This window comes from Hevea brasiliensis, chromosome 5, assembly GCF_030052815.1.
Source record: "Hevea brasiliensis isolate MT/VB/25A 57/8 chromosome 5, ASM3005281v1, whole genome shotgun sequence".
Classification (NCBI taxonomy): Eukaryota; Viridiplantae; Streptophyta; class Magnoliopsida; order Malpighiales; family Euphorbiaceae; genus Hevea; species Hevea brasiliensis.
Window position 1 is genome coordinate 8,921,440 of NC_079497.1, and position 15,235 is coordinate 8,936,674.

The 15,235-nt window shown below is 32.7% G+C and overlaps 1 protein-coding gene across 1 annotated transcript; it reads right to left on the reverse strand.

Annotated features, from left to right (window-relative positions):
- Positions 1-265: 265 nt before the first annotated feature.
- On the reverse strand, positions 266-2,241 carry LOC131180064 (uncharacterized). Its single transcript, XM_058147667.1, has 4 exons — positions 1,560-2,241; positions 1,260-1,384; positions 376-1,143; positions 266-313 (listed from the first exon to the last, which is right to left on the reverse strand). Exons 1-4 carry the CDS (start codon positions 2,239-2,241, stop codon positions 266-268), a joined length of 1,623 nt encoding a protein of 540 aa, XP_058003650.1.
- Between the last annotated feature and the right edge of the window lie 12,994 nt (positions 2,242-15,235).

Genomic DNA, 15,235 nt, shown 5'->3' on the forward strand with positions numbered 1-15,235 from the left:
CACAGGACCAGCAATCCATGCTTCATAAGCCAAATGCACTGGGAGATATTCCATGGAGTCAAAGAAACTTGGAGGGAATATACGCTCAAGTTTACATAATATTATAGGAATCTCTTCATTGAGCTGTAACATGGCTTCTTCTCTAAGTGTTGTTGAAGTTAACTCTCTAAAGAAATTGCTCAATTCAGTTAATGCTTGCCACACATTTTTTGGAAGCAATTCCCTAAATGCTATTGGGAGTAATCTTTGCATAAAGACATGACAATCATGGCTTTTCATCCCAAACAACTTTAGTTTTCGCATGTCTATACACCTACCCATGTTTGACACATAACCATCTGGGAATCTAAGATTTTTAAGCCATTCACACAATACTGCTTTTGATTGTTTGTCTAATGTGTAACATGCTTTAGGATACTTTCCTGTTGCCATATCCCTCTCTAACTCAGGTCGGTGACAAAACTCTTTCAAATCTTCCCTTGATTTTGCATTGTCCTTCGTCTTCCCTTCAACATTCATCACAGTATTAAAAATATTTTCAAATACATTTTTCTCTATATGCATGACATCCAGGTTGTGGCGAAGCATGTTAGTACTCCAATATGGCAAATCCCAAAAAATGCTCCGTCTCTTCCAACCCGTGTTTTTTGCTTTGCAACTGTTATTCTCATCTGCACCCATATCTGTGACACACATTAATCCTAGATGTTCTATTTGTTCTAAAATTTCCTCACCAGATAGAATGGGGGGAGCACTTTTTGTAACTATCTTGTTCTTTCTAAAAGCAATTTTATTCCGTCTGAAAGGATGGTTAGCTAGTAAGAATTTACGGTGATTGTCAAACCATGATTGTTTACCACCCTTTGTCAATGTGAATGCATCTGAATCGCCCCTACAATATGGACAAGCAGTCTTGCCTGCTGTGCTCCAGCCGGATAACATTGAATATGCAGGGAAATCACTTATTGTCCATAATAACGCAACCCTCATATTAAAATTATTCTTCTTTGATGCATCATATGTCTCAACTCCAACTTCCCACAACTGTTTCAACTCTGCAATAAGGGGCTGTAAGTACACATCCAATTTGTCTTTTGGGTTTCTCGGACTAGGAACTATTACCGTTAGGAACATATACTCTTCCTTCATACATAACCAAGGAGGCAAATTGTAAGGAGTGACAATGACTGGCCAAGATGAATATTGTTGTCCAGACTGACCGAATGGTTGAAACCCATCGATTGCAGTCCTAGCCTTACATTTCGAACCTCAGCAGCAAATGAAGGATGTGTTTTATTAAAATGCTTCCATGTAGTTGCATCTGAACAATGACGCATTACCCCATCTTCATGGTTATGCTCAGCGTGCCATCTCATTTCTTTCGCTGTTGCATTCGAAGCATATAATCTTTGCAATCTCTGTGTGAGAGGAAAGTAGTACATTTTCTTATGTGGGACATTGGTTTGAAAATTAGAAGAGCCTCGACTATGTCGTTTGAGCGTGGATGGTCACAAAATTTGCAATTCATTAACTCACTATCTTCACCCAATATAACATACATCCATTAGTACAACAATGAATCTTCTCAATGTAGGCCCAATGCTTGGACCAACTTCTTTGTCTTGTAAAAGTTTTCATCATTAAATTTTCATCCGGTAACACCTCTTTCATAAGTTGACAAATGTCATCAAAACACCTTTCTGACAAATGATGTTCTGCCTTGATGTTCAACATCCTTGCAACAACTGAGAGCTGCGAATGGCTTTCACAACCTGGCCACACCTCTTGATTAGTAGCTTGTAACATGTCATACAATTTTTGAGCTGATGGATTTGGAGGCTCCTCCATTACATCCTGAAAGAAATTAGGACCTGCTGCATCCATTACCATTTGCTCATATGTATTGCTTGTGCTATTATCAACCTCTTGAACAGACTCCGCTATCATAACATTTATGTTTTCACTATCAATATTACTTGTGCGGGGTTCCCCATGTAGAATCCATTTATAATAATATGGTACGAATCCATGCTTCATCAAATGTAATCGAATTGTATTCTCATCAACATAATTACGATTCTGACACTTTCGATGATTACATGGACACTTCAGTTTATCCCCATCCATCCACTCTGGATGTTGCTTAGCAAATGTTATAAATTGTTCAATACCTTCTATGAATTCTGAGGTCAATAGGCCATCTTTTAACCTAGCATACATCCATCTCCGATCTGATCCCATTTTGCTAATAGCTGTGTAATAATTAAGTGAATATTAGTAATGATATGTCAGATATCAGAATTACATCATATCCCCAATCATGCGTTGAAAGGTAAGGCCCTAACCCAATTAGAGTTGTATCATTTCTACCAATAACAGACAGATAATGACATGTCATATATTTATAAAAATTTCGGCAGCATCTCCCATTAGTTCTCCAAGTGCACAACATAAAGTCTGCACCCAGAGAACAATGAGAGATGTTACGAAATTTCTACAAATATATAATACATATTTATATCCATCCTATTCCTATGTAGAGTATACAATTCCAATTTGTCCAACAGGACAATCCATTGTCCACTGACATAAATTGTCAGTAGGACATTGGACGGGTTTTCTAAGGTTATTATGTGACAAATTTTATAAAAAAAAAAAAAGAAACTATTAAGATATATAGAAAATCTAGAATAGTGTCCAACAATAGAAAAAATTATCACCTCAAAAATTGATATGCATGCATCTACAAATCAAAACGCCAATTAAAATATTACTTACCTGTGTGATACTGAAAGCAAGGGACAAAATAACGAGATAGTGACCAAAAGAGAGTGAGACAGACTGTAGTTCCAAAAAAAAAAAAAAAGAAATTCTGTCAGTAAATTCTTGTATAAAATTTAACACCCAAAAGTAAATAAATAAATAAATAACTACACTATATGGCATAATAGTATAAAATTAAAAAACATAATAATCATTAAAATTAAAGGACATGAAAAAATAGATATTAGTATAGCAATAAAATAAACATACAATCTTTTATTTGTAATTAAATATGTAAGTTTGGTTGCTAATTTATATCTGAACTATTTGAGTGTACTCATCCATAACTAATAGCCTACTAAATAAATTTTCAAATAATTATTTAATTTTAATAATGAAAAATATAGTATAATTTCAGTTATAAAAAAAGTTATTTGTAAATCAAATAAAAATATGACTTTTATTATAAAGAAAAAGCATAGAAAATAACTTAAAATTGTTTTTTAAATATTAGTTAAATTTTAATATATATATATATATATATATATATATAATTTTATATTTTTTAATTTTTAAATTAAACAAGGATTTACTTATAATATTCTACTTATAAATAAATTTCATTCACGTGTCATACTAAACACTCTTATTATTTTCTCAACAATAATTTTAATAGTAATACCAAACAGGCCTAATGTTGATAGACACTTTCCTTCAAAATTTGAATAAAAATTCTACGAAATTTAAAAATCTCACCTAACATGTTAAGGAAAAAAAAGCTTTAAATTAGACCATCAAAACGCACAAAGATCTAAATTATTTTTGTAATAAAGGCTTTTATTTATTTTATTTTATGCTATTATGCTGATCAAATAAACCCAGATTATTGGGAGGTGGCCAAAAACAATTGAAAAAAAGTTGCCAACAGCATACGAAAATCTCATCTGGAACACAAAGCCACAAAGAGTGGATTCATTTGGTGGTGAGTATTTGTTATAAATTAGCTAACCAAGGCTTCTTTCTTCCAAAGAAAATTAATAAATTCATGGGTCTCCTCAATGCTATTCAAAATAATGAGGCCAAATTAAATTATTTCAATAAAATTTAAATGCATATTTATATATTGAGCCTAATAATATTATATCTCATCCTTAAATTCTGATTTATTGTATTTAGAAATGGTAATTAATATGTTAATTTTATTAATTTAATTTTAAAATTTAAATTGATAGAGTCAATTCAAATAAATTAATTTTTGAATCTAATTATTAAATTTACATTAATTTTACGAGTTATTTGAATTTAAATTATTTAAAAATTTATTTAAATTAAAATAAATTAAGTGACATTTTGGAGAAGATGAGTTCGACCATCTACCTGCACCTAAGGATTTGATTTTGCAAAATCAGTGATTAGACAATGAATAGGTTTGCAAATTAAGAAATGGAGGTAGCTACCCAGAAATTTCCACACTTCACCTAATTAAATTTGAGAAGAAATGGAGAGGCAGCTGCCTAGAAACTTCCGCACTTTGACTTCTGCCAAATATGTAAAAATCTTTGTTAAGAAAATACACATAGGACAAGAAAGCATTGGCAAAGTAAACTATATCTAATTCTACTCTAAAAGTAAGGTTAAAGGAACAAAGTTCACTTAAATTTTATATATAGCTAAAATGTTTCATTCCAAATTAATATGAGACAACACACTACATCTATTTCACATCTAAATTACTACAGACTAGAGTCTCAATAAATGAAAGATGAAAAAACTCTACACTTGAGATATTATATCCATACTTCAGCTTCAGAGAGTGGATTCATTTTCTTTTTCCTTGTAAATATTCCAGATCTCTCCTGTTATTGAAAGTAAACACACTTGTGTAGTATATTTGTGTATTCCTACTTCTATTTGGATTGTATTTGTATTTAGTAGGAATTATAGGAAAAGTAGGAGAAGTAGAGCGTACATATCTGTATCTAATCATATTATGAAATTGAAGAAATTCTATTCCATTACATCACCTAAATTTCCCACTTCCCCTATTTGGGTTTTCTTTGTTAAAAAAAAAAAATACTTCTGGTAGATATCCCAAATGCAAGGTTCATTACTTTCTTGCAATTTGGAAGCTGAAGGGAAAGTAGGGAAGATGAGGATTACAGTGCAAAAGTAATGTGTGCATGATACTGAATTTTTCTCAAATACATAAATTAGTTTTTCTGGATGCATAAAAAAAACAGCACATGAGCAATATGCACATTCATGTCAAGATTTATAACATAGTTTGCATGACAAACAGAAAATGCAAATTGGAAGGGCATTAAACTTACCACTAATGTTCAATTAGAAAAGCAATTGATACAATAGGAAAAGAACTTGATGGCTACCATAAAGAGTATTTAATAAATATTACAATAGTGCTAATCTGCAAAAACATACTTGGGAATAATGTTACTCACCATGGACTCTTTTTTTATAAAATTCTTGTCAATAGAGTCCTTTGGGATAAGGGAACCATTAGCGTTCATAGATAGTCGCGTTAACTTATTTCTGCAATTATTATAAAACAAAAGATAGATTCAGAAATTTGATCAGCTAAAGTAGATGGATAAGATATTTTTAACTCTTAAAATATTTGAAATGAAGCTATGACAGTAAGACATAAATATTAAGAACCTATATTGGCAAGTTGCCAGGCTGCAAGTCAAACCCACAATATGTTCAGTGAGTTCAGCTTCATCTCTACAATGCCTATGATGTACCCTGGAATAATGAGTGGTCGCTTTGCCAGACTGTAGGGAAAGTCCAGCAGAAGATAAAAATAGCTCAGCTTCTTCAAAAGGTCTGCATATAGCCATATAAAAAGTTCTTAATATCCTATGAATTTTAATTCAGTAATATCTTATGACCTCTTCAATAGGTGGACATCTCCAAGCATTATCATTTTCTGGGTTCTTGTATTGTTCCTTTTCCCTACACATTCCCATTGTCCTTGTTACAATTAATGCAATGGTAGATTTCAAGAATAAGCAAAGCAAACAGATAGCAAAATACACAAATAAGACCACTCTAGATTTTGTTAAAACCACTATTTATTGGGAGGTGGCGAGGTGCCATAGAAAATGGAGAATTTTCTCTAAGCTGGCATCCAGAAAAACTAAGTTACAAATCTACATCTACTAGTGTGAACAATTTATTATGAGCAATTGAGCCTGCAAACAATATATATACACGCACTAAAAAACAACATAAGCAATGAAAATCATCCACTTTTCTTGATGAATCACTGACATCAAGCCTTAGTCAATAACTCACAAATACAAGAACTGACCCCACTCCAATTTCATTAAACAGACAAATCAATTTCCTCGGATGAAAAAGACTATCAAAGTATGTGGCGCCGTCCCACTCAAATTGTTGTGGGAGATATTTAAATGGTTAGAAGCAGAAGAAAAGTCCCAGAACCACTTGGGGACGGAATCAGAAATTCCAACATCAAAAATATCAAGCTCACAATAATTTTTCTGACTCTGAACCCATTTTGGAAAATGAGGTCCCATATTGCAGGATTGAAGATATATGTAATGTAGACTAAATGGATGAACCCAATCGAGACTTAAATTCCATACCGTGTTGAGATTGATGAAACCGAAGAAGAAGCGACCGAAGAAACACCGTAGAAATGGCCGAAGAGAAGCGGCCGAACAGCTATTGGAGAAGAAGTGGAGAACTGGATGAATGATGGAAGGGAGGACTGTCGACTGTGTGGCTAGGGCTAACAAATATTTATTATTAATTTTATTTAATTATAATTGAAATTTATTATTTTTATTTAAAATATATTAACTTTTATATTATTAATTAGCTTATACAAAAATAAAAATAAAGACTTATAAAAAGAAAAGGTTTAGATTAATTTGGAAATTTTTATTGTTTTATGATTTAATAGTCTAAATTAAAGGTTAAGATTAACTTTTGCGTTTTTTATTTTTTTTTAACTAAAATTAAATCGAAATTATAAAGTTGAAATAAAAGTGGAATTAAAATAAAAATTTAAATTCAATTAAAAATAAGATTAAGTAAAGTTAAAAATTAAACTCAAATTATAAAATTAAATTACAAATTATATTAGAATTAAGTAAATATCCTAACTTTTGAAACCGAAAACAATCAGTTTCTAAATATAAGAAATTAGAAACCGATCAAAGTTGGTTTCTAATTTGGCCTTCAAATTTAATAAGTAAAATATTAACTTTAGAAACCGAAATATATTGGTTTCTAAATATAAGGAATTAGAAACTGACCAAAATCAGTTTCTAATTTGAGCTTCAAATTTAGTAAGTAAAATACCTTAATTTTAGAAACCGAAATTAATCGGTTTCTAAATACGATGAATTAGAAACCGATAAAAATCGGTTTCTAATATGGACTTAATAAAAACAAAATAGCTTAATATTTGAAACCGAAATAAATCGGTTTCTAATTATAAGGAATTAGAAACCGAATAAAATCGGTTTCTAATTTGACTTAAAATTCAATAAACAAAATACCTTAATTTTTGAAACCGAATTAAATCGGTTCTAAATATAAAGAATTAGAAACTGACCAAAATCGGTTTCTAATTTGAGCTTCAAATTTAATAAACAAAATACCTTCACTTTAGAAACCGAAAGCAATCGGTTTCTAAATACAATGAATTAGAAACGGACAAAAATCGATTTCTAATATGGACTTAAAATTCAACAAACAAAGTAGCTTAATATTTGAAACCGAAATCAATCGGTTTCTAATGATAAGGAATTAGAAACCGACTAAAATCGGTTTCTAATTTGACTTAAAATTCAATAAACAAAATACCTTAATTTTTGAAACCGAAATAAATTGGTTTCTAAATATAAGGAATTAGAAACGGACTATAATCGGTTTCAGATATCAGTTTCTAAGCGATTTCTAAACTGACATTTAATTTACCGCCAAATTTCAGCGCATGCTTTAGAAACAGATAATTTTCCGTTTCTAATTTCGGTTTTAAATCCGTTGCTAATCGGTTTCTAATATATTTGATTCATATTGTTCAATTTCCGTTTCAAAATACGTTTCAAATTACAAACCGATATAAATCCGTTTCTAATTTCAGTTTCTGTTCTGAAAAATTCTTGTAGTGTCTCCTCCATATCTCACTCATTCGATCACCAAATGCTACAAAATTAATATAAAAAAAGCTCTCAAAATAAGTTTTCCAACGCCACTAGAATTGTTTTGATCGGACGTTGAATGAAGCTAGAATCACACCTGAAATTTGCTGCCCCTGCATGCATTTTTTTTCTCTATCATTCCTCATTTATCGCTGCTTCTGGTGTTGCTCTAGCCAGCAGGCTAGTCGCTGGCATTGCCGAGGGTGAGGGGAACCCCTCACTGGCAGTGGTGGTGGGTGGTTACGGGAAAAAAATGGAGAAGGAAAAAGAAAAGGGGTATAGGGATATGAGAGAGAAAATGAAGAGAGGGGGGGGGGGGGGAGAGGAGATTTTATTGCTTTTTTTTTTTTTTAATTTCTGAGAATGAATCTGGACATGCATATTATCTAGATTCATTCCTAGAAATTTTTAATTCTTTTTTTTTAATTGCATAATAATAATAATAATAATAATATACAATAAATAATATTAAAACAATATTTAAATACTATATAAAAAATTATAAAATTTATATTTTAAAAAAATTTGGGTTGTTACAAAAGTCATTATTATAAACTATATAAATAATATCACACATCAAAAATCAAATTAGTCACCTTCTTAGAAAACACAATATCCAATCGAAATTTTCTCTCAACCTTGTCAAATGACATTTTAATAACCAAACTCAACTCAACTCAACTAAGCCTTTATCCTAAAAATTTGGGGTTGGCTATATGGATTCGCTTTCTCCACTCTAAACGATTTTGGGTTAAATCATCGGAAATGTGTAATGCTTCTAGGTCATGTTGTACTACTCTCCTCCAAGTTAATTTAGGTCTACCCCTTTTTTTCTTTCTATCCTCTAACCTAATGTGCTCTACTTGTCTAACTGGAGCCTCCGTATGTCTACGCTTCACATGACCTCCTCAATCTCCCTTCTCTCAACTTATCTTCAATTGGCACCACTCCTACCTTTTCTCTAATACTCTCATTACGGATTTTATCTAGTCTAGCATGGCCACTCATCCACCTTAACATTCTCATCTCTGCAACTCTTATCTTAGATGCATATGACTCTTTCAGTGCCCAACACTCACTACCATATAACATAGCCGGTCGTATGGCTGTACGGTAAAATTTTCCTTTCAATTTATTAGGAATCTTACGATCACATAAAACTCCCGTGGCACGTCTCCACTTCAACCATCCGGCTTTAATCCTATGACTAACATCCTCCTCACATCCCTTATCTACTTGAAGGACTGAGCCTAGATATTTAAAGTGATTACTTTGGGGCAGTATCACTCCATTCAAACTAACTCATTCCCTATCACCAGTTTGGCCTTCACTGAACTTGCAATGCATGTATTCTGTCTTCGTTCTACTTAACTTAAAACCCTTTGACTCTAGAGTACTTATCCAAAGTTCTATCTTTCTATTGACTCCTCGTGTCTCACCTATTAGAACAATATCATCCGCAAACATCATGCACCAAGGAATACTTTCTTGTATATGTTTCGTCAGTTCATCTAAAACTAATGTAAAAAGCTAAGGGCTTATGGCTGATTCTTGGTGTAATCCAACTGAGATCGGAAAATCTCTTTTGTCCCCTCCCACTGTGCGCACAATAGTAGTTGCTCCTTCATACATATCTTTCAATACTTGTATGTACCTAATAGATACTCTCTTTTGTTTTAACACATTCCATAAGACCTCTCTTGGAACACTATCATAAGCCTTCTCCAAATCAATAAAAACCATGTGTAGATCTTTCTTCACATCTCTATATTTCTCCATCAAGCTTCTAATGAGAAAGATCGCTTCCATAGTTGAACGACCAGGCATGAAACCAAATTGATTGAGAGAGATAGAAGTATCATGACGTAGTCGATGCTCCACAACTCTCTCCCACAACTTCATAGTATGGCTCATGAGTTTAATTCCCCTATAGTTTGAGCAACTCTGTATGTCTCCCTTATTTTTAAAAATAGGTACTAAAATACTTTTTGTCACGACCCAACCTATGGGTCGGACTGGCACTAGGACCTGGGCCAGCCAAAAGCCCCCGAGGCCCGTAGTAAGCCCAACTATTCCTTAGCCCAACTCTAAGGCCCATTTGGGCCCAATTTTAAGAAAACAACCGGACAGAGTCTGGCCATAAAATAGACCTTCCAACGGGGAGTTTTTGACTCACCCGACCTGTAAACACAATAAATACTCAATTGGGGAGTTCAGCTCACCCTCCACATACTCATATCATCATAAAAATAAATGGGAGCTCAGCTCCCTCATCCAATCCATCAAACATGCATGTGATAATAATTTTACAGGTCCAAACTAACAATTTATATTACAGTCCCAAATTAATTAAATACTTCTAACACATGCGAAAATTCTAGGAGTAAATAAAATTACACAAATATGGATAAACAACCTGCGAAGGAGAAAAGCAGGTTAACCACAATAAAATCCTCCTGTAGCCTGAAAAAATATTGAACAGGAGTGAGCGTTCGACTCAGAGAGTAAAATATCAATTTTAACCATAATCTCTATAACTATCTAGAACTAATGCAACCTGTGGAGTGAAATGCAACAGCAACAATATTTTCACATCATAACATCAAAAAGGTAATTGGGAGCACTCATACACCCAGTAATATCAATCATATATATATGGGAGCTGATCCCCTATACAGCTCTCTTAATTCCAACTGTGCCAGCGAAGAACTCAGCTCGGACTTCCACTTAATAACCAAATTGGGGTCCCAGCGAAGAACTCAAGCCGTGTCTACCCCGAAGGACCGGGTCCCAGCGAAGATCTCAAGCCGTGTCTACCCGTCCTATCCATAGTCCACACCACATCGCACGCACACTGCTCCAAATTACTACAACAACATCCATGGCACGTTAACAGTTATGAATGCAATATAAATCATGCCTAAAGTTTATCTACATAGATATATGCATATAAGTGATGCATGGGCATGCTTGAACATATAATAATAGTGAAATTACAATTAAAATTAATATTTTACTCACAGACTTGACAACGGTCACTGTGGCGGCTGGGCGGAGGAAGAAGGCTGTCCCTGCTCACCTGACAATTACATTACAATTATTTAATACAAATGACTCAATACCAATCAAGAAAAGACCAAATACGTCCTAAGTCGTGCCGAAAATCCGGCAGAGTCTCCCTTATACCTACGACCTACCCAACCTGCAAAAGGGCTCAAAACACACTTCTATATCCACAATCCATATATCTACAACTCAATCACATCACACAGCCCCTCTTAGGCCCATCAAATCAGTCATCCATCACAATATGTAAAATTTCAATTTAGTCCTTATAATTGATCATTTTTGCAAAAACTGCCCAAATAAACTCTAAAAATTCTAAAACTTTGCCTCGCGGTCCTTAGCAATATTACTAAGCTATTGCAAAAAGAATCATAATTTTCTAAGCTATCACGAATATTTTATGGATTTTTAATCCTATTTAAGCATTAGAAAATTATGAAAAAGCAAGGTCCGGGTTTACCTTTGCCGATTCTGACTTTGGGGACGCGCTCGGGACATCTGATAATGGGGGAGTAGCCAAAACCTCGGTCCAATTCGGAGACTCTTCCGGTAACAGGTCTGTCTGGCCGGAAATTCACAGACCCGGACAACTGTCGAATTTTCGCGAATTGAGGATACCTACACGAAGCCCACAACACGGGGGTTAGTACATAAATTTTTCAGAATTTTCTAAGCTCATTTAATGCTCGGAAAAACACTGCGAAGTTCCGTGGGACCCACGGAAAAACGGTGTAGGAAAAAATTGAAATTTATGTCGCCGCGAAGCTCTCGACCAGTGGAGCGCTCTGGTACTCTCCGTTTTCTGGTGGGATTCACGGTTTGCGAGAAATCTAGCCCGAAAGTCAAAATGGGCTAAAACTTCCCGGGCAAAAATTAGACAAACCGCTCAATGGATTTCGGTGTTCTTGGTGTCTATGGAAAGCTCTCGACGAGTAGATGAGTTTAGACACAAGACCCGGTCCGATTGGTAGCCGGATCGGCCGGATTTTGGCCGGGAAGACGAAAAGTCGCGCGCGCAAAGGAGGGACATTCGCGGATGTTTTTCGGCCATTTGGGGCGGCGGCCGGTGGGCTGGGACGGCTGGGGGTCGGCGCCGGTGAGTTGGGGTGGCAGGGGAGGCGACGGCGCGGCAAGGGGAGAAGGGAGGAGAGAGAAAAAGAGAGAGAAGGGGAGGGAGGTCGGACGCGCACGGGGAGGAGGAAGAAAAAGAAGAAGACCTGTCCGATTCGACCGGTCCGATCCGGTTCGGTTCGATTCGGCCGGTTCGATTCGAAATACAAAATTTTAAATTTTTACTCTACCTTGGGACCGAAAACGAGGTCCAAAAATTTCAAAAAAATTCTAGAAAACTCAGAAAAATTTGTAGACTCCAAATATATTTTTAGTTTTGCTACGTGGTCTTTAAATTAATTTTTAAAAATCATCAAAGTTTATATTTTCGGAAAATCGAACCCGATTTTTAAAATCCGAGAAATCTCAAAAAATTTCCTAAAATTTAAATAAAATTAGAATACCAATAATGGTCATAAAATAATAAAATTTAAAATTTTGGGGTGTTACACTTTTCCTCCATTCATCAGTCATTTTCTTTGAGTTTAGAATCTTATTAAATAATTTAGTTAACCATGCCACTCCCATATCTCCTAAATACTTCCACACTTCAATTGGTATTTCATCGGGTCCACAGGCTTTACCCACTTTCATTCTCTTAAGTGCTTCCTTTACTTCTAAAGATCTAATCCTTCTAGTATAATTCACATTCTTTTCTATTGTTCTATAATCTATGTTCACGCTATTACCATTTTGACTATTATTAAAGAGATCATTAAAATAATTTCTCCATCTTTCTTTAATATCCTTATCTTTCACTAACACTTTTTCTTCTTTATCCTTAATGCACCTAACTTGATTGAAATCTTGACATTTCCTTTCTCTCCTCCTTGCTAATCTATAAATATCTTTCTCCCCTTCTTTAGTTCCAAATTTCTCATATAACTTTTCAAAGGCCTGTGCTCTTGCTTGACTAACTGTCTTTTTTGCCTCTTTCTTTGCTATCTTGTACTGTTCATATGTCTCATTATTATCACATTTAGGTAATTTCTTATACCATTCCCTTTTTCTCTTCACTGCCTTTTGTACTTCCTCATTCCACCACCATCTCTTTTTTGAGGGTGGTCCATGTCCTTTAGACTCTCCAAGTACTTTTCTAGCAACTTCTCTAATCTTTGATGCTATCTGTATCCACATATCATTGGCCTCCATATCAAGCTCCCATACTTCGGACTCGAGAAGCTCATTTTTAAACTTCACTTGCTTTACCCCTTTGAACTCCCACCACTTTGTTCGAGCTACACTATTTCTTCTGACCTTACTTGAATTGTTAACATTTATTTATATACATTTTATTAATATCTTATTATTTATTCTTTATATTTATTTTTAATTTCTATTTATTCTATATATATATATATATATATATATATATATATATATATATATATTCACAATTTTTTTACAAGCTATTCTAAGTATAAATATATTGAAAAAGCTATACATCCATATTTTTATTCAATTAAATAATATACGAAAAATTATTAAACCCACATAAATGCGTGAATAAAATCTTAAGGGATGTTTGGTTTACCTGTTGGATGCAGCTGATAGTTGATAGACACCAAAACTGATGAACTAGAGTGTTTGTTAAACTTAAAAGAGTAAACCTGATAGCTGATAGGTAACTGATATGATACCTATCAGCATCAGCTGCAGTTTGTATCAGCTCTATTTTTAGAACTGTTTCTGATCAGCTGATAGCTGATTCAATTTTATTTTTTATTTAGACCATATTGTCATTTCTTATTTAACTAAAAAATTAATATTATTAATGCTTTTATATTTTTTATTTATAATTTTAACATTTTAATTAAGGCATTATAACTTTACTAAAATATTTTTTATTAATAATATAAAATATTTATTTATTATAAAAAATAAGTTTTTTATATTTAAAAACTTAAAATTAATTATAAGTTTTTTCTTTATTAACAATAATAATTTGTTATTTTATAACTATATTTTTAAAGTTATTTAATTATTTTTTATTTCAATAATAAAATAAATAATATAATATAATAAATCAATAATTATATATTTATTTTAATAATAAAATAAATGATATAATATATTAAATTAATAATTATACATTTAATTTAATAATAAAATAAATAATATAACATAATAAATTTATAATATTATATTTATTTCACTAATAAAATAAATTATATGATATATACCTTTATTAGTCATTTTGCATATCAACAAGAATAGTTAAATATAATTTTACCAAATACTTAGCATAAATCAGTTAGCATCAGCTACCAGCTATCAGCTAATAGTTAACAGTAATAGCTATCAGCTAACAGTTATCAGCTATATCCAACACTTAAACCAAACAGGCCCTTAGTCTCAGAATAACAAAAGACAAAGATCTTACATAAATTTCAAAGAGAAAACACACATATATATATATATATATATATATAATTTGAAATAAATTAATTAATAAATTATTTTTATTACTTTTTAATTTATATTAATTTAATCGTGGCAATATTTTAAGAAACCAAATCACCTATTTTTATAAAGCATTTCTAGCTTAGATTAGATTTCTTTTGAAAAGAAATTGACCCTTCCTTATAAGCTGTGTCGGCCCTTGCCGCCAAACCAATGCTTACGTCTGATTATTGGAGCTGGTTGGTGGTAGACAATTTCATCAACCAATTTAAGTGATGAAAATTAGGTTTGTTTTGCATTACCCATTTATTATATATGGAGACTATGTCACCCATGATCACACAAGTCAAAATATTTATAGATTCCCTTCAAAGTTTAAGAATTTTCTCTCTCCAAAGGATTTTTTTTTTTCAAGGTTTTTAAGCCACCAGAGCAATTACAGGTCTTTGTCAACTTCTTATTCTATTATTTTATTATTAATATTTGTACAATCATAGTATTAAAAGTTTAATTTTATTAATTAATGATGTCCAATTTAAACTGTGAGATCTTAAGTTTGAGCGCAGTATTATTATTAATAGTATAAAAAAAGAAAAAAAAAAACTTTAATTGTGCTAAATTAAAAATGCTTCGTTCCTTACCTTAAAGAAAACCAAAAGATAATCTCCATTCCATCTTAAGAACTTTTGCCGGTTTGT